Source organism: the organism of the source record quoted next, assembly GCF_019968985.1.
Source record: "MAG: Porospora cf. gigantea B chromosome Unknown PgB_NODE_279_length_24207_cov_121.53, whole genome shotgun sequence".
Classification (NCBI taxonomy): Eukaryota; Apicomplexa; class Conoidasida; order Eugregarinorida; family Porosporidae; genus Porospora; species Porospora cf. gigantea B.
Window position 1 is genome coordinate 1 of NW_027178877.1, and position 24,207 is coordinate 24,207.

The window sequence follows — 24,207 nt, forward strand, 5'->3', positions numbered from 1 at the left end:
AGCCTTCTTGGATATCTTCTTGCCTTTTCCTGACATCTCTGAAATTAGAATTTCTTAAATTGCCGGCGCTTAGTGAGACACAAAAATTCAATTCTGTCGCACAACACATTTTTAACAGTGTGGACGTCCGTGCAAATTCTAATCCTCGTGACAAGCGCAAAAAAAAAACGACTTCTCCCTGATTCAGTAGCATCAAAACTGTCTTGCTGACCGCCATTGTTTTGCATAATCCCGACTCAATTTGGTGAAACCCGTTTTCTACATGATTGTTTTGCTACATTTTCCTAAGTCTAGTCGCAGATAAATATCATTTGAACGGTTTGAACGGTTTTCCATGTGCACTTTTTTTTGGGGTTTTTCCTTAGAGTCGGCTCACAACATTGTCGTTCGGTAAGAAGCGGCTAGGGAAAGAACTGAGGATGGAACTTTGACACTTCTCGCACATCGACTGGTAGTCGAAGGAGCGGATCCGCGGGATGCAGAAAACCGCAGTCATCGCCTTTAGCGCAAGAGTGTTGCATGTAGAAGCTACAAGCGGAGAGAGGAGAAGGAGCAGAGCTATTAGTGCTAGGAGCAGTGGACTCGGAAGGTACAAATACTGGGGCATCAAAACGCATCCCAGTCATTTCCGGATCCTTAGTTGGAGCATCGCCATCTGTGGGAACAGGTGCGACGTAGCCAGGTCCTGAATTAACATTGGTCTTCCTATGGAACTCAAGAAGTTTACCGAATTTGCTGTTCAGCATTTTTTTCAAGAGCTCCTCGTCGGACGGCGTGTCGGGCAGCAAAGAGCTATTCATATCTTGGAAGCCACATCGGTAGACGACCTTCGTCTCCTCGACGGGTAAGCAGAAGACGTACCGCGCCTGGCTTTCGATATGCCAATCGCTATCAATGGGGGCTTCATCGACAATACGTCTTCCAAGAACTAGGTCTCTCGGATACCGTGGATCCACCATCCTCAGATTTGTGTGTTCGAGGCGGATCTCCCCGGAGTGGACACTAGCCCGAGGTATAGTCTCCGGCATGTTTCCATCCGAGGACACGTCCTTAAAAACCGCTGGAGATGTCAGATGTGTCCACTCTCTGATGCCTATTCGGATACCAGCAGTATTCATGGTGGTCGACATCAGGTTCGAATTCAGCTCCACGTTTACCCGAGGAGTGGATCCCATGAAATTAATAGCTTCGTAACGTGGTCCGGACATAAACACCTCAGAAAGGCGCTGTGCAAACATCTTGAGGTGTCGACGGACCATAATCAGTCGTTTGAAGTCATTAGGCGTCGATGGTCGCCCACGCGTCTCGTACTGCTCGATGTCGTGCCTCGAGTGAAACCCGAAAATGTTACGACCAGTGGACTGGCTGATGCTGTGATCGCCACTAACATAGAGCCCCGCGCAGTCAATTTGGATAGGAACGAGGAATTTGCAGAGGCTCGTGTCGAATGACTGCTTGAAGAGCTCGCATACCATTCGAAGCTGGTCAGGTCGAATGTTGTAGATCTTGCCCAGAGAGACGTGAAGAAAGGAAGCCCACACGTCGCATGCGGATTGCCCGACGCCAGTAGGGTCGGTTTTGCACACCTCCTCTGGCTTGAGACAGGAGTCTCTGGAGGGGTTCGGGGATCCTCCACGAACACCCCGCCCAAAAAGCATCTGTGACGACGGAGGTTGACCGTCAACTGCAAGGAATGAACAGGCTACCAAAGATCACTACCTACCAAGGTCAAACGCGTAGAAGTGATTAGACGTTTCGACGTCCACCACAATACTCGCTCCGCGAATGCTAAGCGGCATGACAATGTTGATGTCATAGAGACCCTTGCACGCCTCGAGGTAGATCGGGCTGCTCCGACGAATGTCTTCATGGCGTCGGTAGAAATGCGCCGGATCCATATCCAGGCCTTCCTCGTCGTTTCCGAAGGACGTCCACAGGTCTGGGACAGTACGTCGTGTACGTCGGCCAGGACTGAGGCTCAGCGTCGGACGCTCCCGGGCGTTGGTGGTTTTGAGGTGGGGGAAGAACCTAAGCAGGTTGTTTTCACGAGGTACTTTGGCTGGCTTCGGACCTCCATTGATCATTCGCAGAATTAGCTGCCCCTGCTCGTGTCCATTGGATATATGCTCCATGGCGCGCCTGATAGGTTGAGACTCCTTGTTGAAGAATGCTGGAAGGTTGGAGTTGTTCTTTGTTGACAGTCCTTGTAAGAGATGACGAAGCTGTCGCCTTTCGTCGACGGTTACGCTTTGGTTCTGGGCCTTTCTAGTCTTCCACATGGCCTGCTTCTCGAGATTGCGCGAGAGAGACTTGAACACCTGATCAACCTCACCATCAACTGGAAGCAGTGATTGCGTCGCAGGTTCCACGACTGCCTGCACGGAGTCGAGATACTCGATACTGTTCATTGTGTAATCGTTGTTCAGAGGCGTTGGCTGCTCGAACGATTGGTTCACGGGAGTAGGCTCGTCACCCTCAAAATCATTAGCAGACGGCACTGTCATACGCTATGCTTTTGTAAACTTTTGTCAAATAACCCCATTATTACGTGGGGCCTCATGTCACCCGTCTGAAGTCAATGAACTCAACCATCTGCGACAACCCAACAGTAGTATCATGCTACGAACATAATAAAAAACACTCCGAAGGTCATGAGAATGCCAAAGATCTGTATGTCGGCCAAGTATAACTCACCTTCATAATCAAAGAGCGGTTACTGGAGAGACGCTTGAGGTACCTGACCAATTCGTTCTCGCCTGCCCTCAAGTTAGACATTGTGAGGTCGGCGTCAGCGTCAATTCGCGTCACCATTTCTTCTTGCTGCGCGACCATTGTGGCCACGCGACTGAATATCTGACCCAGTTCGGCCAGCACCCGTTGAATGTGCTCTACACCTTCCACCCTAGCTTGGTGGTACGCCGAGGCCGGGTTCTCAAGCGCCTGCTGCTGCGGGGCGCCGGTTTCGAGGTCCATAAAGGGGGAATCGGTCTTTCTACCGAAGTCGTACTTTTTCCTTCTGGAATCGCGATCCTGAATGCTCTTGGTTCGGAGGTCGAGGGCAGCCTTGAGCTCACGTGTCTGGTCCAGTAGACGATTCCGTAAAGTGCCGATCTGGGTCCTGTGGTGGACTTCGTCCTGTGACTGGCCTCTGGCATTGCCCTCGACGGCGTCAAGGCGGTTGCTCGCGGATGTGAGACCTGACTTTATTTCGTCTACCAGTCCAGACACCTCAGAGGTGTTGTCTTCGAATATGCCCCCTGACCGAACCACTACGTTTCCCACATTTTGATGACTCACGCTTCTTGAGCCTTTGCAACCGAAGACGGGACGCATGTAACTCCTCACCCAGCTCGCGGACGTCTTGTTGAAACGAGGAAAGGTCAGGGTCCCCTGAATCTTGAGAATACGAGGGACTCACGTTTAAATACTGCTGCTCGAGAGGTCACCACTGTGCTTCTGTTGACGTAGCCTAAGAACTCTTGCGTTCGATCCATTTTACGGAATATGTCGCGGCAACCAAGTGTCTCTGTTGGCGACCGAGAACACTTACGTCTGGCACGGCGCGCCTCTGTAGTGGCCAAGCCTGAGGAACACGAAGAGTTGAACGAGCATCTGAGGTGGGCCCCTAGCACAGTAATAACAGGCATGCTGAGGCTAGCCCTGTGGCTTCCAGTCCGACGACCTTTACGAAGGCGATTCGCAGCATAAGGCATATAAGTCGGCGTTACGATAAGTTTAAGATAGTCGTGCGGCTGGAGAAACTAGTGATGCGCGTTCCCCAATCGGTACAGATTCATTGTGAATGGGCCCGAGGAGGTAAGACCATCAGAATCGATGATCACGTCCTACTAACAAAAGCCAATTGGTCTGGGGCATTTCAGGGATCGGAGACGGTATTATTATCCACTCTGTTTCGCGAATCATACGAAACGGGATCATTCAGAGATGAAGAATCGGGAAAACCCTTTCAATATGCATGCAAGATGTCAAAGCTTCGAATGATGGAGATCACAGATGCAGTCGAGCAGAGGAAACAATTTTGGGGCGAAGTCCAGTTCAATATATCAGATGCGGTGAAGAAGCGGTGGGGAGTTTGGCACCGTATGTCATCCAATCTTCTGCGGACTCGAGACCCCCTGGCCAAGTGTGAGTTCAGTTTCACAGTATTCTGTGCGAATACCGACGGCTTGACCATGCCGGCGCGGCAGAACCCCCTGCTGCATAGTGACAGCATCACCCCGACTGCACCAAGCTTCATGTCAAGATCCAGCTCAGGCGGCCGGCGACGAAAGCGGCTGTCACTCTCCGTGGCAGCCACCGACCGGAGCGCCAACCAACGTGAATCGACTGCTAGTCGACTTTTAACCCGTATGAGTGCTCGGGGACGGGGGTCAGACGTCTCACTGGCACTTGGTGACCAGTTCTTAACAGACTCCAAAGCAAAGGCGGCCTTCACTCCGCAATCTCCGCTTGTTCAGCCGCTCGACGAGGCCAGCGAGTCTGGCAACCCTCCGTCCGATACTTTCAGCGCACCGCTTGTGTCAGAGGCGAGTGTGACTAGGAGGTCCGACGCTACATTGAATCCGCGTGTGCGGGAGCTTGGAGCGCTGCGCCGGGGCTCTGTGAAAGAAGGCGAGGAGAGGCGGAGACGCAACTCACTTCATGAATGCGTCAGATCTCGCATGTCTTGGCGTGATTGCGATGATTCTAGAACCCTAGCAAGCCGAGGCAGTCCCATGTCCAACACCAACGCGGACGATCTATTTTCATTCGGACCTCCAAAAGCTAATCTAGACGACGAGGTGGTGAAGAATTCCAAGCGAATCGACGATATGCTGGTCCAACATGCGGTAGAAATGTCTGATCTCCAAACAAGATTCATGCGCGAAAAGGAGGCTCTGAGGACACGAAACGCCGATCTGGAAGGGCTGGTTGTTGAGAGGGACACGGAGGTGGAGACTCTCAGAGCCCAGTTGCTGGAGATGCACGCAGCTTTGGCCAGAGCACAAAAAATGGTTGACCTCAACTCTGTAGACTTCGAACCGGCAAATGCTCTCTCAGGTTTGGAGCGCGCTTTGAAACGAGAGGTCAAGAGCCTTCAACGGCGGGTGAATCGTTCGGAGCTTGGAAATACTGAGCAACAGAATGCCATCGACGACCTGTGGAATAAGCACTCTGAGCTCACAGACGTCTATCAGAATCGCTGGACCGAACAACAGATGACACACAGCCTGAGCCATGCTAACGACACTGCTAAAGTCAAGGCTCTATCTCAACAGGTTTCAGACATGAAGCTGCAGCTAGCGGAGGAGACCAACCTGCGTCGTTGCGCTGAGAGCCGCGTTATCGACCTGAAGAAGGTTTTGAGTGCGGATGATCCCAGTTCTGCGCGACGTCTCTTGGAGGCAGATGCACTGAAGGCCCAGCAAGGGCTCGACGATGGCCGGCTTCGGGAACAGCAAATGCGTCAGGCATTCTACGACCAACTCAGTGCTTTGGAAGGCGGATTGACTCACTACAAGGATGCGATGAAACTGGAGGCGCACCGACATGCTCAGGATCGCAAGTCATTTAAGAAGCGAATCGCTGAGTTGGAAGCGTTGGTGGAGCTCGCCAAGGACCCGACTGACGTCAAAGTAGACTCGGACAAGGCTGATGCCATGAAATTCATACACAAGATCGACCACCAAACACGGCGACCTCAATTAATAGAGTACTTGAGAGAGTGTGAATACCAATACCATGCAGTGCTTAGCGAACGGGACGAGATGGCTGCACAGCACAAGGCGATGAGCGAAAGTCTCCAGAAAAAGGTGACCAACTACGCCTGCCTTGTGTCTGATCTGGAGTGTCAGCTCTCAAGCATTCGGAAGAAGGAACTCGACAAAGACAAGGAGGGACTGGGTAAACAGTTTCTCAGAATGATCTCCGTCACCAGCTCCGGAAAGAAGGACGACAAATCCAAGCGCAAACGTGAAGGCAGACCAAGCCAACGTGAAGGCAAACCCAACGAAGGTGAAGGCAGACCAAGCCGACGTGAAGGCAAACCCAACGAAGGTGAAGGCAGACCAAGCCAACGTGAAGGTAAACCCAACGAAGGTGAAGGCAGACCGAACCAACGTGAAGGCAGACCGAACCAACGTGAAGGCAGACCAAGTGAGCGTGAAGGCATACCCAACGAAAGTGAAGGCAGACCGAGCCAACGTGAAGGCAGACCAAGCGAGCGTGAAGGCAAACCCAACGAAGGTGAAGGCAGACCGAGCCAACGTGAAGGCAGACCAAGCGAGCGTGAAGGCAATCCCAACGAAGGGGAACGAAAGCCAAACAAAGAGCAACGCTCGCGACGAGACCCAAGCAAAACGAGGGGCTCCAAGGAGCGCTCACCCACTAAGTCGTCGAAACAACGCGAGCCTATCTCCAACGACCGCGGTGACTAGTCGAAGGCGGAGGAAAGCCAAACGAATGGAATCCTTCCCTCATCGACGACAAGCTGACTGTAGTGCCATCTAGTACCAAACACAATTCAGTCTACGTTTCATTTGGGAGCTTTACGCCGACAGGAGACTTTGGAGGCTTCATTCGGTCATTGACCTTCTTCCACCAAGCTGTCATCGACGTCTTCGCCTGCCGGAATTGGGCAGTGTTCAGGAGTTCAGTTTCACCTTTCTTGTACGATCGGTAGCTCTGCAAGGTATGAAGCCTGAGAGTTTCTGAAAGCTGTTCCACTGTTGTTTGAAACTCCTGTTTGCCAGACACGGGTTGTAAGACGGTTGATCTCACTAGCAGCGGCTTAACAGCCTTGCAGTCAGCCACTCGCCGAGTAAGGAGCGTCTGCTCGTCCTCCTCAACGAATTCGTCGGCAGTCCATTCGAGGTGCTTGCAGACCGTCTCTACTTTCCGCACACACGTCGAGATCGCCCGGATCAAAATGGCTTGGGCAGTCGGCAGCTCTAAAAGTCGGTGCATTATCTGTGGTCAGAAGGTTGGCTGCCTCACGCTAAACATAATCTTTGTGTCCTTGACCACTGACATTACGGCGGGATGTATCAGGTCCATATTCTTCGAGGTTCTGGTGACGCGGTCGTCAGGTTCTAAGTCTCGTGGTGGACGGGCATAAAATCTACAGCTACCCGCCGAGACCCAACCTCTCAGCAGCGTTTCCTCGAATCGCTCGCTCAGAATATCAGACAGCTTGGTGGAGAGACGCTGCTGGTGATCCTGTACCGCCAACAAAGCTAGGCGAGTCTCTTTCTTGCTGCTCATCGTACGTTCGACCCAAAAACGGTAGTGCAGAGGTGCAGATGTGTCAGGCTCTCTCGGCGAATCAAAGAGACCCGTCGTGACCGGGGCGTGGTTTCTAAGAGGCGGAGCCTGGTCAGCCTTGTCGAACATGTGAAGATACGCGAAGTAAGGCCTCAGGAACTCACTTGAGGTGACATCGGAGAATCCGTCTCCTTCTGCAGGTATGTCGATGCATGTAGACTTCAACTGGGGGCAGGTAGAACGTTCGAAACGCTCGACCGCCCTCGACACGCTATCGGACACGATCAGGAGACTACAATAGGCATGGCACAAATTGGTGGCTGTCGCAGACTGCAGCACGCCCAGTTTGATGGCTCGGCCCCCAAGAACAAGTTGACTGACCTCAGAGTTGAACATGGTCGTGAGTTCGGCAGCCCTAGAACCAGCGTCAGCCATGGCGACAGGCAGCATCTGAGCGATTTCGAGTAAGCTGCGTGCGGACATCTCGACTCACTCACTCAGTGATTGCACTAACGAATCTCAATACGGATATTGTCGTGCAGCGTTCAGGTAGGTCGCTCTCAAATTGCAGTCCGTTAGCTGGGATCAAGTCTCGGTCTCCGCCGAGGAGCGGCACGCATTTGGCTTGCACCAGCCTCTCCAGTTTACTGCCGGCGAGGCTGACCTGACGCTCCCATTTTTCGCACTCCAAGGACTCCTCCAACAGCGGGACGCAGTAAGCCCTAGAGAAGTGGTCAAGGAGCTGCCGGCTCCTGTTGAGCATCATCGCTCTTAACGTTGCCAGGGCCGACTTCGCCACAGCCTTCACGTCGTGAGCTGCCTCCAGAAAGGCATGAACATCGTGGGTATTTTCCGAAAGGAGCTCGTGATAGACCTTGAGCAATGTCCACGACACACTCCCCAGTAGGGAACTCTCCACCAGTAAGTACTCCCTAGCGGCAGATAGACCTCCCTGAACCAGCTGGCGTTGAAGCGTAGCCTCCCAGGCGGGTCCTCTAGACAGCAGAAGCATCCCAAAGGCATCTAGAATGGCCTTAACGGCCTTTGAGACGAATGAAAACAAATTCTGGCGTTCTGCGTTGTCGGACGCCAACTGGCTCACCCTCGTCCAACGTGACCATTTCTAACATCACACACCCCAGCGCCCTGGCCATTCGCAAGTGACTAAGCAGTAGAGGGCAGAAGGCCGTTGAAACCGAACGTAAAAACCTGCAGGGACTCAGATTCGCAACCGCGGATGAAATGCGACTGGCTAACGTGTCACTGGTGGATGTCGGCAAGGAGAGAAACTCTGCGACGTCCGTGAGAAACTGCTTCTCCGGTGACAGTAAGTGCAGGAACTCCTCGAGGCCAGCGTTCAAAGCTAGAACCGAGTTGACAAGATCCACCACCGCCGATCGATCGCTCCAACGCCTGAACACATAGACACGGCCTGGACGCCCTAATCGACACGTGCAGGGGACGTGCACGGGGAAAGGCAGGCGGTAGGCAACGAACTCCTCCGCCTCCTCACGGGATTCGCAGCTGGCGCTAGCCAGCTGCAGCGCAATGCAGTGGAGTGTGCGGAGTTTAATACTATGCACAGCTGGCATCAGGTCGTTCGCACAGTCAAAATCTGCATGAGTCACATGCAGGAGTCTCACTCTGGCGCAGCACATCAAAAATCGGCAGCAAACTCGAGTACAACGACACCGCTTCCTGGACGGCACCTGCGTCCAGTAAAGAGGATACACGCCGTAATTTGCAATGCAGAGAGGATATGCTCTCGAGATGGTCCACAGCTGTCTGTAGCCTGCGTTTCTGTCTGCGTGTTTATCCATCTCGCACCTCACTGCCGCAGGTCCAGTATGCTCAAGTCGTCTCGGCAGAGCTCGTCCTCTGCGGAGCTGAGAACAGCCTTCACACGGGCTACCTCTGCCTGGGCCCCTGCTATCGAAGGCCCCACTCCAGTCAGGCAGTCAATGGCTCGTAGACAAACGCGCACATCTGGTCGAGCGAGCCTTGCCTGTAACGCAGCGTCGACCTCATCCAGCCACTGTAGGACATCGTCCTGGAAGCTGGAGACGTTCTGGCCTAGGCGACTCGCAGGCAAGTCGTCCAACGCCAGGCCCTCGGTCAGGAACACCTCCGGAACGGACAGGAAGCGCTCGGGAGCAGGGGCGCGTGGAGCACTGACCCGCGAGCGGAACCTGGGTGGCGGAGACGCCTCAGTGATCTGGTCGATTAGGGTGGGCATGAACATATCAATAGGTATTTGGGAGGGAGGTACAACCACAGGGCCAACATTCAAAGCAGACGCGAAGAATGAAAGCGTAGGAAGCTGTAAAAGTTCAGAGAGCTCGGAGAGCGCCTCGTTGACAGAGTCATCTCGCATGCGTCAAATCACTAATTGCCCCCTCTGAGTTATTGTGCGTGGGAAGGCGAAATCTATGCGAAGCTCTTTACTGCTTTGGTTTCATACCTGTTGGGCCAGGCACCTGAGAACCCTGGTTTTCCGCGAAGCCAAACTAGATCTTGGGCGAATCTCCCGCCAGCTGCAGCAACCAACAGTCCGTGTCGACTCCTTGTTTGCAGCCCGGAATGCCATTCGACAGGGAGACAACGAGCTATTGACGCGAGAGCTCACAGACCGTTTCGCTGAGGCGGTCCAGGCGGTTGTGCGCGAAGTGCAGTCGCGGCTGGAAGCAGGAGAGCCGCTCACCGAGGAGACAAAAGCCATCGTCAATCTGTACATGGATAGCTTCCCCCGCAGCGCAAGTCACTGTGACGATGTCCTAAGCACAGGTGCCCAGCGTCTGTTTGACGCGGTTAGACGAAGATGCTCTTATTAATCGGCTGATTGCCAATGCTGCGAGAAATCGTTAGCAGATCGCCGCCTTTTGCGGGCGGACTTGTCATGGTCGCCCTCAGCGGCACCGCCGATATCGAGAGTAAGGGCAAAGATGATGTGATGGCTGTTCAACCCTCGTCGTCTCCAAGCCTTTGGAGCAAAATCCTGCAGTGGTTCAGTCCAAACGGGCCCCAACCGCAGCCAACCACGTCGGAGGAGACCCATAAGCCGCTGAAAGAAGTGAACGCCCAACCAAGCGACAGTCGCGTCCCCCTAGATGACGACCACTTTGCAACTGAGAATGACGACTCCGATGAAGTAATTGATTAACTCCACCTCATATCGTATGAAACACTGAGAATGACGACTCCGATGAAGTGATTCATTAACTCTACCTCATATCGTACGAAACACTAAAGTGCTCGAGCTCCAGGCCAACCACCAGATGTCGACTGTTCTCAGGGTGCTGTCCGAATGACAGGTGGCCGGCGAGGGTCTCGCCTGCCTCGAGGGTAAAAGGTGAGGTCGAGTCGGTCTTCAGGTGCAGCAGAGTCTGCTTCCAGTGTGTAATCGGCCTTTCCGGAGATGTGGACAAGTTTACAGATCCATTGTTGAACACCCCATGCTCTTCAGGTGCCATCTCAAGATCGGCAGCGAGTGACTCAGAGCTTGCCGAGAACAGCGTATCGAACGAAAGAACCAGCGATGTGCAGAAGTCATCAGCCACCAGGTCGAAAGACCCCCTCCAGCTCTCAATTTCATCCTTACTGGCCGTCTCCAGGTTCCACCTTCCCACAACTGAGTTCTTAGACCTTAGGTAGTTTCGTGGCACCTCATCGACGACGGCTTCCGGCAAAAAGGCCTCTGAAACCGGTTGCAGCAGCGAGAAGTCCAGCCCGTAGGGTCTTTCCTTCAACCAGTTGAAAGGGCAAAGGCGAGGCATCCAATTCGCTAGGTGCAAACGCAGAACGACACCGTTTGGAAGAACTCGCCCCCCTGGAACGAGGTACCGGTCACGGGCGTCCAAGACTGTGTAGAGCATGCTCTCATACATAAGGGCGTACCCCATCCACTCTGATATGATGATGTCGCATTGGAAGGGCGTACACTCCGCCGGCACGACAGACCCCCGGACGATTTTCATCACAGTCGCTCCGTCAGGTCCAAACACCAGGTCGTGCTCCTCCACTTTTCCAGCAACCAGTTGAATATCGCCGAATCCATTGGCAGTTGTTATCTTCTTCGCCAGGTCCAACGTCTTCTGAGCGGCGTCCAGACCGACGACGACCTTGGCACCCGCTTGTTTGGCGAACATAGAAAGAACTCCAGTTCCGCATCCCACGTCCAATACTACCTTATCCTTGAACAGATCCGTATTGCCGATAATGAAGTCCTGATATGCCCCTGTCCGTTGTTGGTCCAAGATCATGATGCGGTGGATCTCCTGATCACTGTAGCAACCGAAGTAAGGCTTATCTTCCTCGCTGGTGCGGGTCTCCTTGGGCTCGCTGGGCTCGGCGTCAGCTGAAACACTGTCAGGGACGCTGTCAGGGAGTGCCAGCTGGTCAACCAGCCTCTCGAGAACCTTGATTCGCTCTTTGAGCATGGCGCTCTCCTTCTCAACCGACACACAGGACGTAACCTGCTCGAACACCGCCTCATCATCCGTCGTTTCCTCCTCGTTCTCATAAAACAGCAGGCTGTTGCAGTGGTCCGCTCCTATGAGTACGGACGTGTCAGCCCAAAAGTCGTCTGTGAGCAAATTCTCAACACCGCTGAACCCCTCCTTCTTGGCTTCCAAAAGAGAGAGTACCATCGTTCTGGCGAGTAACTTGTCAAGCGCCTTTGGTCGCCTCTCCACCAACGCAGACAGGTCGACTCCGTGACGCTCCCGCAGGTGCTCCAAAACCACCTCAGGGTCCTGCGCCTCGAAGTCACACAAGGGGCACTTGGCCACACCAAAGTCTACGTCGGAATCGCTATCAGACATTCTCAGAAAAGCGAAATTCACTCATTCACTACAGTTTCTGGTACTCCAGTTTGCCTTCCAGCTTCTTCACGTCGCTTAGTTTTCGAGTAGCTTTGAAAAAGTCCTCCTCAATACAGTAGTCTCTCTCTGCGCGGATGGCAAACATGCCGGCCTCAGTGCACACATTCCGCAAGTCCGCTCCGTTGAAACTCTCACAAAGCTTCGATACGGCCTCCATGTTGATGTCTCCCCTCTTCATGATCTTAGCCGAGTGAATCTTGAGAATGTCGTGACGTGCCTGCTCGTTGGGCAGTGGGATCTCCACTTTACGGTCGAGGCGTCCAGGCCGCATCAGTGCCGGATCCAACACGTCTGGCCTGTTGGTAGCCATGATGATCTTCACTTTTCCAAGCTCGTCGAAGCCATCCAACTGATTCAGCAATTCCATCAGCGTTCTCTGGATTTCTCTGTCGGCAGACGTCCCCTGGTTGAACCTCTTCCCTCCAATGGCATCGATTTCATCCATGAAAATTATACACGGCTGGTTCTCTCGTGCATACGCGAACATCTCTCTGATTACGCGAGCTGACTCTCCGATATATTTATCCACGATCGCGGACGCTACAACCTTCAGGAAGGAGCAGTTCATGTTTGACGCCAACGCCTTCGCCAGCAGAGTCTTCCCGGTGCCTGGGGGGCCGTACAGAAGGACACCTTTGGGGCTCTTAATTCCCACACGATGGTACAGCTCAGGATTAGTGAGAGGAAGCTCGATGACCTCTCTGATCTCGCGTATCTGCTCCGTTAGCCCTCCGATATCGGAATACTTCACGTCTCCTGGGTTTTCCTTGAGCATGGAATACACCATAGGATCGACCTCGCGTGGCAATTTCCGCATGATTGTCAGGGTCGTCATGTCCAGCGTCACCCGCGAGCTCTCAGTTAGCTCCGCGCGCGACAGGTTCGATCGCACCCCCACCACGTACCGTGGACCGCTGGAGGCCTTAACGATGTAACGCTCCTCATCCAGCTGTTTTAAGACCTCGCCGCAGATCTGGCCCACGGACTGAACTGCCTTCAAGTGGTCCTCGGAAAGAGTCAGGGCTTCGTTCTCTTTGGCAACTCGCTCTCTCAGCACCTTGACTTTGTCACCCGCAGTCTCGTGCTCCTTGACTTTCAGCGCATACTGTCGAAGGACTTGAGATCTGTCAGTGTCCACAGCTGCTGACATCGATGTTTCTTAAAAAGAGATTTTGGTGTCTCCATTCTAGCCTTTCACGTGTTACTAACTACGAGTGGTTACCTGTACTGATACGTTGCCTGTACGCTGTGACTACGCCCTCATATAACATTCTACGTCTCGTGGCTCTCCGCATGCACGTTCTTTCACTCACGCCACCTCGATCTCATCAACAGTACCCCTTTCGGAAACGTAAATGCCGTCCAAGAACTTTCGGATATCCTTGTTTCGGACCAGGCAGCTCTGGTGAATGGCAGCGCACGACTTCGCAACGGCGTTGACGTCGATGCCAGAAATCGCGATCTCATCCTTCGTGGCGGTCTTGGTGATAATTGCGTCGCCCTCCAAAGGAATGACCCGCGTTCGGTTTTCGCCCATGAAGTTGCGGATCTCGATCACGTGACCATCATCGACAATGTTAGTAGAGATGGGGAAGTGATTGTAGACCAAGCGCATCTTGTACTGGAATTGGTACTGGACACCAGTGCACATGTTCTTGATATGCGAGAGCACCGAGTTGATCGAAGCTGCCTGCTTCTTAGTGGCCAGCCACATATTCACGACAACGTTGCCATTCTCCACAAAGAGCTCGCACAGTACGTGCTTAAAGGAGCGCGTACAGGTGCCGTACTTCCCCTTGACTGTCACAACTCTGTTGGAGATCTTGACCTCAACTGCGAAAGAATTACATAGGCTTAGGGGAGGAAAGGGGTTACTACATGCGTTTGCTTACCATCCTCGGGAATCGTGTACGTATTGGACGACAGAATTCGCTTCATGCTGCGGAGATGCCACGGAAATCGCCCATTTTCCCCCGTTCTATCCGTTTTGTCCCGGTGGCGCCTGCAGGCGCCTTTCCCGCATCTCGCTGAAACGCAGTCGTCAGATGGGTATCATTGTTGGATTCGGAATCAGCGACCTAAAATATATTTGACATACACGTTGAAAGCAACAACCTAACCCATCCATTCATTCAAATCCGTTAAATCCTTGTCCAATGTCTGCGTGGACTCCAGATGAATGGACATTCCTCTTGGGCGTGTCCTCGTCCAGTGAGGCTCTCCAGAACTTCAGACGTTCCTGCTGCCTGTATCTGTTGGACCGGATAGAATCGCAGGACGAGGATGCCACGACTTCGGTTCCGCCAATGGCTTTCGCTTCTCGCTTCATCGGAGAGTACAACGCTTTCCAACGAGACGAGAGAGCTCGACAGGTGATCTGTCCGAGCAAGACCCAGCAGCGGCTACGGTTTGTGCGCCAGCTGTCATCCAGAGGGGTCATCGTCCACACTCCAAACCGCCTCATCGAATACATGAGGTCTCTCGGCCTAGTGTTGTACTTTACTGCCTGCACATCCCGACCATGGTTGTTGGGTATCGAGTTTTACATAAGTACCCTACTGACGGGTAAAGTACGCAGATCCACATGACGAGGATTACGCGTTTCCCTTCCTACCGCCTTTACCATTCGGCGTGAATCGACATTGGTCACGTGAGCAGCTTGAAACGCATTTTGGACCTGCAGATTCTACCGTCTATCGCAGAGAGAATCTGGAACTGGTAGTAGCGTGGAAGAACGTATTGGGAAACTTTCAAGCCCATGTTGCACTACGCCTTGATGAACGGACCAGGTAAGGTTAATGGCACATCACCGACAGACTTGAACCGAAATCTCTCGTCCTCTTCACTGGCGTCTTTGAATCCTTCTTCGAGACCGGCACCCACAACGCGGTTTACTCTACAAATCTGCAAACGGATCCCGGCGAATCAATGCTTTGTTGACCTCGTGGCTCAGAGAGTCCAGCAAGTCGTCCAGCGTGTCTCCACGCGCGGCGGCAGTGGCGAATGCTGGGGGCCCGAATCCTAGGCTCGCGGGGTGCTCTAGACATCGCTTACTGCTCTCCAGGCCAGCGGCTACCTTGGCTTGAGCCACGTCTGAGGGCGATGGCGAGTCTAGCGTCCGCGAAGTCGAGCCCGTGGAGCCCTCAATAAATCCCGTTGGAGCTTCGAAAGGATCGAACAGGTCAAAGCTGCGTCAGACTTGACCTGAGTCACCTACGGATTAGTACCACCAGTCGTGACTTTCGCAGCCTCCGGAAAAGCCCCAAAGCCCAAAAGGTCCACAACGGGATTCGGAGGTGGCGCTACCACAGTTTCCTCTAGACAGCTCGCGGGCGGCTGTCTAGAGGGATCTACGAACAACCTGTCACGGTATTTCGTCTCGATCCATTTCCGGACGTGGTCTTTGTCTCGGTGGTTTTGTGGCTTGGCCATTGTTGGTGCGAATTCCCAATAACGATTGCTGCGATCATTACCAACTCTGGCCAGCGTATCGATCCATTCTGGCTTCCACTTGTCAAGTGTCACGCTCTTCACGACGCAAACATGAGTGCCAAGTGCACGAAACTGGCCGCTGCAATCGATACACACCAAAGTCCCTAGATTCACCACTGCCCAGTGTGGGCTGCGGGCAGGGCAGTCGGTGCACACCTGATTCCCAGGCAGGCTGAGAAGCGACTTCAAAGACATTGAAATACCTGAGAAATTCGCCACTTCACCAACGGCAATATTCGATTGTCAAACGGTCAGCCTACGCTTTTGCAGTGTAGTCTACCCAGTTAAGGAGGGGATTGGAATTCGAATTCCAACGAATGGCGATACGTCGAAAAACACTTTCAGGCTTCACAGTGAAAAAGCCTATGAATAGCTTAGCGGAAACTAAGCTCAAAAATTCTCTAAACCAGGCCTTGTTGGGCCTGTTCCAAGAGAGCTAGCATTTGCACAACGAGCAGTTCGGCAGCCCGTTTGGTTACTTCGTTGGCGATACCCGGCAGGGAAAGCAGCGACTCAATATTCATCTGGTCGAATGCCGCTAGCGCTCCAGTAGTTGCCGGAGTCACACGATCCAGCGGCAGCTGAAGGTCGTCAGCCGGACACGGCATTGGGAACCTAGGCGTAAAGACAGCAGCGTGCACGTGGTCGTCCGCTGGAGTCGTCATGACCGGAGAGCAGTCAGAGCACGCCCCCTTACACGCGCAACCTGTCTCAGGCCTCTGTAGTGCCCGACCAATACGCAGCTCTTTCTCGCCATGGGCAAAGGGGCAATAGTATTGCTTACATTTCTCAGGCCAATTCTTACAGAGGGCCGTCTTGTAGATCGTCGGATGATACATCTGTTCCTCTTTAGTATGACTGTAGGTGCATTTTCTTGAGGCCTTGCACGTATTCTCAGCGCGCATTTGCCGTCCTTCTGTCTTGTAGAGGCGGAGATTCGGGCAGATTTTAGGGAAATACGTTACAGCGTAGGGATTCCGGCGTTGCCACGTCATGCAATGGGAGTACTGGCACCTGTCATCGTTTGGACAGGGCTTCCCGCTCTTCTTGTACGGACACAAAACAGATCTGAATGTGGAGAGTTCTACATCCGAGAGCAACGGCTCATAGCGAGGAAGTTTCCGCTTGTCCCGGCCAGCGCCCTTACGAGGAGTATCGGCCTGTCGAGGGCTAGGCATCGAGGCCTTCCCTGTACGGGGGGTAGAACAGCCGCTGCGAGGCGACGGCCAGCCTCGCGGCGTAGAGCAACAGGTTTCATGTTCAGAGTACCCAACGCTCTGGTCGCTCATCATTTAATGTGAGGAAATAATATAAAACCATTGCTACCCCACACGCGAGGGTCACTTCTTTGCTGCTTCAGGCGTCCCCTTCTCACTCATGCTCTTAGAAATGGTGCGTTGAGTCCTGTCTCAGAGGAGCGTGTCGCACCCACCACCAAACATTAAGACTGATTACGCCAAGATTCATGACGATGCCTGCGACCATAACTGCAACGAACATCAAAAGATCCACTTCGTCCAGCTCTCCGAATGGTAGATTGAGTCTATCCCATATGTTCAACATATATAATCGATGATTCGAAGTACTGAAGTACGTGGTCATTTGTCTCATATATAACAATCATGACGCGCTGGCGACGCTTTCAAGGGCCTTTATCCTGGAGAGCTGCTGCTGGAATCCTTCGTCTGACCGCTGGCGGAGGGCAAGCAACCGGCTCAGTTGCACCACGCTTCGGACAAGCGATTTATAGGCTGGGTTCGGGGTAGAATTCTGGGCCGCCAGCTGGCAGTTGGCAGCTTCTAAGCCCGAAGCCATTTCCTGGACACGAGCAATCTCCAAGGAGGATTCGTGGAGCTTACATTGGGTCTGTTTCAATCTGTATAAGGATGCCTTCAGTGACTCACTCATGACGGCTGTTGTTCAACTGAGCGCTGACCTCCTGATTCTTCTTTTGGATCTCTTGCTTCGCTTCATTGGCCATGTGGAGCGACCGTTCGAGAGCTGCTACCTTCAGCTTTAACTTCTCCGTCTGCCCCTTGAAATCCTCAGCATTCACAATGTCAAGTCGGACGCGCTCTACGTTCACTTCTTCAAGTTGCAGATTCAAGGTCTCGATATGGCGGTTCATATCAGCCATCTGTGCCATCGCCAAATTGCGATCGCATGTGGCACGGTCCAACGCAACACTTGTGCTGGTTTGCTGTGCCAACAGCAAGTCACGATGCTTGCTCACGTCTCCGAGCAAGATTTGAAGGTTGCGCACCTCGCCGTCAGCGTCCTCTGGCAGCGACGCCGCCCCCCGTTTGCGAGAGCGAATCTCCAGCAACTCGGTCAGGGAGAGCACTTCTTCCCGAGCTGCTTGAACGCAGTCCTTGCTGGCATCCAGCGCATCAGCTGTCCTTATGATCTCCAGTTCTTTGTTTCTGACCTCCTGTGCTAGATCATTAGTCGTGACTGTGAGTTCCTTGATCCGTTTGTCCTTCTCGGCTGTCAGAACGTCCCCTCGGACCTCCAACTCCCGCAACTTCTTCAAGTCCTCCCCGTGATCAATGATTTCCTGCTCGTTCCGCCGCCGCTGGTCAGCCAGCTCTTCCTTGACAGATGCCAGCGAGAGCATATTCTGTGCCGCCTCATCCTTGAGCGTGGCCAGCGCAGTGGAGAGCTCGAGTTTTTCAGCCTCCAGCCGTGTGCGCTCTTCCAGACTTTGCTGAGCACGGGTAGTTATTTCTTTGGCAGTCTGTTCCCTTTCCACTGCGAGGTTCAACTCCGCCTGAAGCCTCTCAACCGCCTGTTCCGTCGTGTCCAGAGAATATTGAAGCACCTCCAATTGCTGGCGCAGTACACCCTCATTTGCTTGCGCTCGCTCCGCCGCAGCACGCCAGTGACCTGTGAGTGTGTCGAGGTCCTCAAGGGGCTCGACGGCAACGGCAGGAGCGGAGTCAGTTGACAGACGTTGCCTCAAGCGAGCACCGACCTCGCACTCCAGTTCCCGCGCACTCAACGCACCTTTGAGCTCGGCCAGCTGTATGGTTAGTGTCTCGATATGCTTCGTTTTGTCTTCTATGTCGAGATCACGACTCCGCACCGTGCGAGTCATTGTCTCGCCTCGCCTCTTTTCCGTATCGATGTAGACTCGTTCCTGGTCGATCCGAGACCGGAGCTGCTCCGTCTCAGCCTGGTACTTGGTATCGAGAACCGTGAGGTCCTTTCGGAGGCGGTCACACTCACTCTGCCAGCGAGAGAGCTCCGCTGTCCAAACGTTCCGCTGGTGTTGTTGACTTGAAGACATTTCTTCAATCCTCGTCTGGAGACTGCTAGCTGTGATTTCCCCTTTGTGAATCTCAAGCTTCAGCGAATCAATATCCGCTTGCTTACCGACTAGCTCCCTCTGGTGAGATTCATAGTTACTCTTAAGATCCTCCACTCGTTCCTTGAGGCATTCGTTCTCCTCCTTAATTTCGACGACCCTTCGCTGATCGGAGAGGGCAGTCTCGCGGTACTGCTTAACTCTGACTTCCCGTTCGTCGCAAAGCTCCTGGGAACGTCTCAATTTCTCCTCCAATTGAGAGACCGTACATCGACACTGATCCAACTCCATGCTTATGGACTTCACCTCCTGCTGATGTCGGAGAACGGCGTCATTCCAAAACTGGACTCTGGTTGATATGGCCTGAGCTTCGTCCTCTGGACACACACAACCCAGCTTCTCTCTCAGCAGCTTCGCCTCCTTTTCTCGCTGCACCAGAGACTTTATGGCGGCATCTCGTGCGGCCTCCAGCTCCTTGTTCTGTTGTTGGAGGTAGTCAATCATCTGTTGGCACTTGGCTTTGTACTCCGAGAACTCTGCTGTGGCCCTGGCCGTTTCGGCCATAATCATATCTCCTTGCCGCTGCTTTAAGCTGTTGAGTTCTTCATTCAGCTCGAGCATGTTCTCGTACATGGTCTCCATTTTGGCTACTGGACGGCTCGGAAAAACGTCTCCCACCCTGGCTTGAATCACCTCGTCAATTGCTGCGACACATGAGCCGAAAAGACATTTGCCTGCACTCACCACTCTCTGGCACCTGCGTGTTTGTGAGCATTTCAAGAAGGGCTTCACAGGTTACATTGGACACAGCCAACTGGTTGCACATCTCCTTATTCTGAGCTCTGACTGGGTGCATTGATCTTATCAAAGTCTGATTCTTGCACTGAAGATCGATAAGATCGCCTTCCTTGGACGCCACATCCGCCTTCAACGATTCGACGGAATCAGCCAATTTTTGGTTGCTGTCATCAAGTCGAATAAATTCGCGCCGCTTCAGAGAAGATCAGAAGGATTGTTTCAAAATAAAGTTTGATAATTAAAATTAAATAAAGTTCAATTAAATAATATTTACTTTAAATACATACTACATAATATCCTTACCAACTCAGTAGTCTCCACCGTAAGCGATTCCACCTTAGCCATGCTGCCATCCAGCTCCAGGTGCTTTTCGGCTAGCTTCTGCCGGCACTTAGCCAGTGCAAACGTCTTGGCGTCCAGTTCGTGCAGCAGTGCAGTCGCCTCGTCTGTGACATCCGCCGAACAGGCCTCCTCCAGAATGGTTTTCACGTCGGAGGCGTTGATCGGTACGTAGGGAGAGTCGTTGTCAGACAGTTTTGGCCTCTTGATGGACTGGGCAATCTGCAGATCGTTCCGGGTAGAGAGCAGATCGCACTCCAACTCCGAGTGTGTGGCGTGAAGGTCATTGATCTCCTTCCGCAGTTTCTTTTCCACGTCGTGCCTTTCTTTCAGCTGCTCGCGTAATCCGTTAGTCAGGCGCTCATAGTGGCGTAACTGGTTTTCATCAGCTGCTACCTGATTCTGTAGTAAACGTATGCTGTCCTCTCTCTCAGATCTGACCTTGACGATTTGTTCCTCCTTCAATCTAACCATGTCTTGCTCATGAAAAAGCTGCCGACGTAGCTCCTCCAAACCATCCTCCTTTTCGCGCATGGCAAGCGATACCTCCACACCAGCGGAATCTCTGAGAGATCGTGACTTGCGTTCTCCGGCCTGAAGCTGTTTAATGTGAGAGTTGGCACACTCCAGCTGCTCCCGTAACCCCTGGCAGGAATTCTCCGACGCTTCAAGCCTTTCCTTCATCGTTATTAGGTCAGTACTCTGACGCATTGCGCTGAGTCGCATCGTTTCCAGCTCGTTGTGGCATTTGAGGTTGGCTTTCCGCGAGGTCAGCACAGCGTCCTGACTCTCTTCCAGTAGTTCCCGCAGCTTAGACGACAGCTTAGTCAAATTATGCACCGTCACCGACACATCCTCATTGGGGACATCATCCACCTCTGGGAATAGCCTCTTGTGGCTCTCCTCTGTCATGGGGATCGAGTTGCAGGGGATGTTTTTGGTTTTTGCCGCAGTGCGGAAATCGAGGTTATTACACACACACGTCGGTGTCCTGTGCAACGTGACATGGGCAGCTGACAACCTTCACTAAGCATGTGCGTCCCGAAATCGTTTCCTGGACGCCGTGGATACAGACAGCCAAGTCTCCTGGCTTGAGTAGTCCGCGCTCCGCACTATGGATCAGCACTCGCCGAAGGACTCGGTCTGTCTGGAGCAACGACGGCACCAGGACGGAGCTGTGTGTACATCCCTCAGAACTCACGTTACTCCGCGAAGAACGCTCATTTGGTTGGCAACGGCCTCGGTGGAGGTGATGGCAATAATGGCCGCCTTGGGTCTATATCGGGCAAGTTCTCGTGCTGTGTTCCCGGAGGAGGATACAGTCAGTAGCACCTTGCATCGAATCTCCATCGCGGCCAAAATTCCGGCCGAGGCGATGGCGTTTGGCACCCTCAGTGGCCTCGTCACCTGAGCTCGCAAATGATCAAAGAGGTCTTCCTCGATAACGGCGCTCTCGGCCTCTCGGCAGGTGCGCGTCATCGCCTCTAGAGCTTCCAGCGCAAACTGCCCCTCTTCAATACGCGCGCTCAATATCATACCATCCGTCCCGTCCAACACTGCGTTTGCGACGTCGGAAACTTCAGCTCGTGTTGGCCGAGGACGGTCAACCATACTATCTAGTATTTGACTGCTTATGAATATGGGCTTGCCAGCAGCGTTACATCTCTCCACGACGAACTTTTGAATCATAGCGATCTTCTCAGGAGCCAAGGACAACGCCAGATCTCTGCGGGAGATCACTACGCCGTCGAGCTCCTCCAGCATCGTCGTGCACGCCTCTATAGATTCCGCAGTATTCACCTTGCCGAAGATAAGTGGACGGTAGGACCCTAAAGATTGCCGAAGCGCCACTGCGTCCTTCTTCGTCAGCAGCCCGGGCACCACGACGATGTCCACCTTGTTGGGTCCCGCCCAGGTCGTGATGTCGGAGGTAGCGGACTGCGCCGAGATCGGCGAGGGTTTTCCTAAGACGACAAGTTTCTTGCGCGGAGTCAAACGAAGGGCATTCATCGCCACTGTATCGATTATATGGGGGCCCACGCCGCTGACTTTCAGTGTAAGCGAGCCGTCATCAACAAGCAGAGTGTCGCCAATATCTACATGATCAGAAAGCTTGCGATCGTTGCAGCTGATTGTGGTCGCGTCTCCCTCTATTTCCCTGTCCGTGATTATTCTGACCTGACTCCCTTCGTGAAGTTGCACGTCGGGAGTCTTCAATGGGCCTGTGCTCACAATACTGTGACCAGTGTCCATCATGGTGGCCACGTGCACTCCGAGCTCCTTGGCCACCGCCCGAATCCTCTCTAGCGTGACCGTGTGCTCAGTGTAGGACCTATGCGCCATGTTGAAGCGAGCCACAGACATGCCTCCTTTCAACAGTTTCTTCAGTCGGTCATCCGTGCATCTAGAGCCGACGGTGCAGGCAATCTTCGTTCGGCAGGGACCAATATTCTCTGCCTGAAGTCGCAACAAACAACTGTACCTTCTAAGATTTGCTGGACGTTGAAATGAGAGGCGTTCCCTAATAGGCGATTGTAGCTGAACGTCTGGGAAGGTAGCTTGGAAACTGCGTCATCGTGGCAACGATTGACTCACTCTCCATTTGGCTATTTTCCTCTGAATGAACAAACTGGAAGCATGATACGATACACCACAAGGGAGTCCCAGCTTGAGCCACTCAAAGACGAGCGAGCCGCAGGTAGCAGTGCCCTCAGTACCCTATGAACACTTTCAGCCAGCTTTAGACCGACCCCAGCGTTTGCAGCACTCATCTTAGAAGTGTTAGGCCTGTGTGCCACTATTTAAATGATCTGCCTGGCTAGTTTGCTAGTGGTGCTGTGCAGTGCGGTCAGGCCTCAGGGATACTACTACCACGGTTTTGATCGACAACGCCTGAAGACGCTTCACGGCTATCAAAAACTTGGAAGATTCTTTTCGGATCCATCCAATCTATGCGAATCGGAGTCTGCAAGCGATCAGAGGGTTGATGCTCAGGGACTTGTTGCCCTTTTACAGGCGTTAACCGCTTTCGAGGACCGCTTCGACTTTCGCCACCCAGAAAGGCTGGACTTTGAACTTTGTGATCCCGAGTGCCACCCAGCATCCGGCCCTTTCTCCACTAGACAAGCACAGCGGATTCGAGCTGAGGTTCGGGGATACTCTAACCCGCTGGTAGTGGGTCATTCACCGGCCCTATCGATGGTGACTCGCCATGTCGAGAATCGCCTGGCCAAGCTGAACGTCTGCCTAGGACGGTATCATCAAGCGGACTTCAGACGGCAGGCCGACGATATCCGTGAGGACTGGAGCGTGCAGCACCTGATATACAAGGACAAAGCCCAGCATTTGACTCGGATGTTCCCAATGTGTACTTCTGCGGGTGTCTACTGGATGCCTTCAGTCCAGATAGGAAACGCGCTTTCTCGGCGGAACCCCGGGCTGGTACTTGATGCGTTGGTAGGCCAGTGCCTCCCGCAAGAAGCGCGGGCGCTACTGCACCATTTTGTCGGCCAGGATCCAACCTTGCGGAGATGGTTGGTAGAGCTCGCTGGCAGTTTGGACGACCCTCTGTCAATGGGTCGAACTCTCACCTCCCGCTCTCGAATAGAAAAGGATCTCTGGAAGAAGAATCACTACCTTTACTGTAAATCCTACCAGCAGTTGGAGGCGGTGTCACGTGAACTCCAAGGATACGTTGTGGACTGGGACTCGTTACGTGTCGATGACGACACTTGCAACGCCATGGTCGTTGAAGCGCCGAGAATCCCGCCAGAGGTGTACGCCGAAGCAGAAGAGCTGCCAGCCCTTGAGACGCGTGCGAGGGAACTACCACCTGAGAAGCCTGTTACTTATGAGCGACGTGAAATGCCTCCCGCGGGTATCCCCGAGAGTCCAGTTGTGACAAAACCTCCGGCCCCTAGGGGTCCTTCAGAGGCGCAACGACCACCTGACAGTGAACTGCCACCTGCAATTGGGGAACCTGTTTCGCCTGAGCGACGTGAAATGCCTCCTGCGGGTATCCCCGAGAGTCCAGTTGTGACAATACCTCCGGCCCCTAGGGGTCCTTCAGAGGAGCAACGACCACCTGACAGTGAACTGCCACCTGCAATTGGGGAACCTGTTTCGCCT

At 53.3% G+C, this 24,207-nt stretch overlaps 14 protein-coding genes across 25 annotated transcripts; 4 read left to right on the top strand and 10 right to left on the bottom strand.

Moving 5' to 3' along the window:
* Positions 1–401: 401 nt before the first annotated feature.
* Positions 402–2,504, bottom strand: KVP17_003092 (uncharacterized protein; the record flags this gene model as incomplete). The annotated part of the gene is made up of 2 exons (XM_068520010.1): positions 402–1,684; positions 1,724–2,504. 2 exons carry the CDS (start codon positions 2,502–2,504, stop codon positions 402–404), a joined length of 2,064 nt encoding a protein of 687 aa, XP_068376010.1.
* A 110-nt stretch (positions 2,505–2,614) lies between these two features.
* Positions 2,615–3,494, bottom strand: KVP17_003089 (uncharacterized protein; the record flags this gene model as incomplete). Of its 2 annotated transcripts, XM_068519997.1 has the most annotated exons (4): positions 2,615–2,668; positions 2,695–3,269; positions 3,298–3,390; positions 3,419–3,494. In XM_068519997.1, the coding sequence occupies 4 exons, from the start codon at positions 3,492–3,494 to the stop codon at positions 2,615–2,617; spliced, it is 798 nt and encodes a 265-aa protein (XP_068376000.1). The 2 variants fall into 2 exon arrangements, with proteins under 2 accessions (XP_068376000.1, XP_068376001.1); XM_068519998.1 differs by lacking the exon at positions 3,419–3,494 and having other exon boundaries at positions 2,650–3,333.
* A 489-nt stretch (positions 3,495–3,983) lies between these two features.
* KVP17_003091 (uncharacterized protein) lies at positions 3,984–6,510 on the top strand (the record flags this gene model as incomplete). 2 transcript variants are annotated; one of them, XM_068520009.1, is made up of 2 exons in its annotated part: positions 3,984–5,994; positions 6,026–6,510. In XM_068520009.1, the coding sequence occupies 2 exons, from the start codon at positions 3,984–3,986 to the stop codon at positions 6,508–6,510; spliced, it is 2,496 nt and encodes an 831-aa protein (XP_068376009.1).
* Positions 6,511–6,528: 18 nt separating this feature from the next.
* KVP17_003090 (uncharacterized protein) lies at positions 6,529–9,637 on the bottom strand (the record flags this gene model as incomplete). Of its 6 annotated transcripts, XM_068520002.1 has the most annotated exons (6): positions 6,529–6,969; positions 6,997–7,732; positions 7,761–8,337; positions 8,366–8,878; positions 8,907–9,067; positions 9,096–9,637. In XM_068520002.1, the coding sequence occupies 6 exons, from the start codon at positions 9,635–9,637 to the stop codon at positions 6,529–6,531; spliced, it is 2,970 nt and encodes a 989-aa protein (XP_068376005.1). The 6 variants fall into 6 exon arrangements, with proteins under 6 accessions (XP_068376005.1, XP_068376004.1, XP_068376007.1 ...); XM_068520001.1 differs by lacking the exons at positions 6,997–7,732; positions 7,761–8,337; positions 8,366–8,878; positions 8,907–9,067; positions 9,096–9,637 and having other exon boundaries at positions 6,529–6,966; XM_068520004.1 differs by lacking the exons at positions 6,529–6,969; positions 7,761–8,337; positions 8,366–8,878; positions 8,907–9,067; positions 9,096–9,637 and having other exon boundaries at positions 6,976–7,746.
* Positions 9,638–9,692: 55 nt separating this feature from the next.
* Positions 9,693–10,094, top strand: KVP17_003097 (uncharacterized protein; the record flags this gene model as incomplete). Its single annotated transcript, XM_068520016.1, has 1 exon — positions 9,693–10,094. One exon carries the CDS (start codon positions 9,693–9,695, stop codon positions 10,092–10,094), a length of 402 nt encoding a protein of 133 aa, XP_068376016.1.
* A 14-nt stretch (positions 10,095–10,108) lies between these two features.
* On the top strand, positions 10,109–10,423 carry KVP17_003099 (uncharacterized protein; the record flags this gene model as incomplete). Its single annotated transcript, XM_068520019.1, has 1 exon — positions 10,109–10,423. The coding sequence occupies one exon, from the start codon at positions 10,109–10,111 to the stop codon at positions 10,421–10,423; it is 315 nt and encodes a 104-aa protein (XP_068376019.1).
* Positions 10,424–10,484: 61 nt separating this feature from the next.
* Positions 10,485–12,083, bottom strand: KVP17_003087 (uncharacterized protein; the record flags this gene model as incomplete). The annotated part of the gene is made up of 1 exon (XM_068519995.1): positions 10,485–12,083. One exon carries the CDS (start codon positions 12,081–12,083, stop codon positions 10,485–10,487), a length of 1,599 nt encoding a protein of 532 aa, XP_068375998.1.
* Positions 12,084–12,111: 28 nt separating this feature from the next.
* KVP17_003093 (uncharacterized protein) lies at positions 12,112–13,293 on the bottom strand (the record flags this gene model as incomplete). The annotated part of the gene is made up of 1 exon (XM_068520011.1): positions 12,112–13,293. One exon carries the CDS (start codon positions 13,291–13,293, stop codon positions 12,112–12,114), a length of 1,182 nt encoding a protein of 393 aa, XP_068376011.1.
* A 159-nt stretch (positions 13,294–13,452) lies between these two features.
* KVP17_003096 (uncharacterized protein) lies at positions 13,453–14,081 on the bottom strand (the record flags this gene model as incomplete). Its single annotated transcript, XM_068520015.1, has 2 exons — positions 13,453–13,976; positions 14,036–14,081. The coding sequence occupies 2 exons, from the start codon at positions 14,079–14,081 to the stop codon at positions 13,453–13,455; spliced, it is 570 nt and encodes a 189-aa protein (XP_068376015.1).
* Positions 14,082–15,039: 958 nt separating this feature from the next.
* On the bottom strand, positions 15,040–15,830 carry KVP17_003088 (uncharacterized protein; the record flags this gene model as incomplete). The annotated part of the gene is made up of 2 exons (XM_068519996.1): positions 15,040–15,331; positions 15,361–15,830. The coding sequence occupies 2 exons, from the start codon at positions 15,828–15,830 to the stop codon at positions 15,040–15,042; spliced, it is 762 nt and encodes a 253-aa protein (XP_068375999.1).
* Positions 15,831–16,036: 206 nt separating this feature from the next.
* Positions 16,037–16,813, bottom strand: KVP17_003094 (uncharacterized protein; the record flags this gene model as incomplete). Its single annotated transcript, XM_068520012.1, has 1 exon — positions 16,037–16,813. One exon carries the CDS (start codon positions 16,811–16,813, stop codon positions 16,037–16,039), a length of 777 nt encoding a protein of 258 aa, XP_068376012.1.
* A 442-nt stretch (positions 16,814–17,255) lies between these two features.
* KVP17_003086 (uncharacterized protein) lies at positions 17,256–20,991 on the bottom strand (the record flags this gene model as incomplete). 3 transcript variants are annotated; one of them, XM_068519993.1, is made up of 4 exons in its annotated part: positions 17,256–17,511; positions 17,540–19,646; positions 19,687–19,788; positions 20,028–20,991. In XM_068519993.1, the coding sequence occupies 4 exons, from the start codon at positions 20,989–20,991 to the stop codon at positions 17,256–17,258; spliced, it is 3,429 nt and encodes a 1,142-aa protein (XP_068375996.1). The 3 variants fall into 3 exon arrangements, with proteins under 3 accessions (XP_068375996.1, XP_068375995.1, XP_068375997.1); XM_068519994.1 differs by lacking the exon at positions 17,256–17,511 and having other exon boundaries at positions 19,640–19,933; positions 20,044–20,991; XM_068519992.1 differs by lacking the exons at positions 17,256–17,511; positions 19,687–19,788; positions 20,028–20,991 and having other exon boundaries at positions 17,536–19,584.
* Positions 20,992–21,049: 58 nt separating this feature from the next.
* Positions 21,050–22,681, bottom strand: KVP17_003098 (uncharacterized protein; the record flags this gene model as incomplete). Of its 2 annotated transcripts, XM_068520018.1 has the most annotated exons (4): positions 21,050–21,254; positions 21,281–22,532; positions 22,562–22,645; positions 22,675–22,681. In XM_068520018.1, the coding sequence occupies 4 exons, from the start codon at positions 22,679–22,681 to the stop codon at positions 21,050–21,052; spliced, it is 1,548 nt and encodes a 515-aa protein (XP_068376018.1). The 2 variants fall into 2 exon arrangements, with proteins under 2 accessions (XP_068376018.1, XP_068376017.1); XM_068520017.1 differs by lacking the exons at positions 21,050–21,254; positions 22,562–22,645; positions 22,675–22,681 and having other exon boundaries at positions 21,277–22,443.
* A 203-nt stretch (positions 22,682–22,884) lies between these two features.
* KVP17_003095 (uncharacterized protein) lies at positions 22,885–24,118 on the top strand (the record flags this gene model as incomplete). Of its 2 annotated transcripts, none has more annotated exons than XM_068520013.1 (2): positions 22,885–24,001; positions 24,033–24,118. In XM_068520013.1, 2 exons carry the CDS (start codon positions 22,885–22,887, stop codon positions 24,116–24,118), a joined length of 1,203 nt encoding a protein of 400 aa, XP_068376013.1. The 2 variants fall into 2 exon arrangements, with proteins under 2 accessions (XP_068376013.1, XP_068376014.1); XM_068520014.1 differs by having other exon boundaries at positions 22,885–23,976; positions 24,011–24,118.
* Between the last annotated feature and the right edge of the window lie 89 nt (positions 24,119–24,207).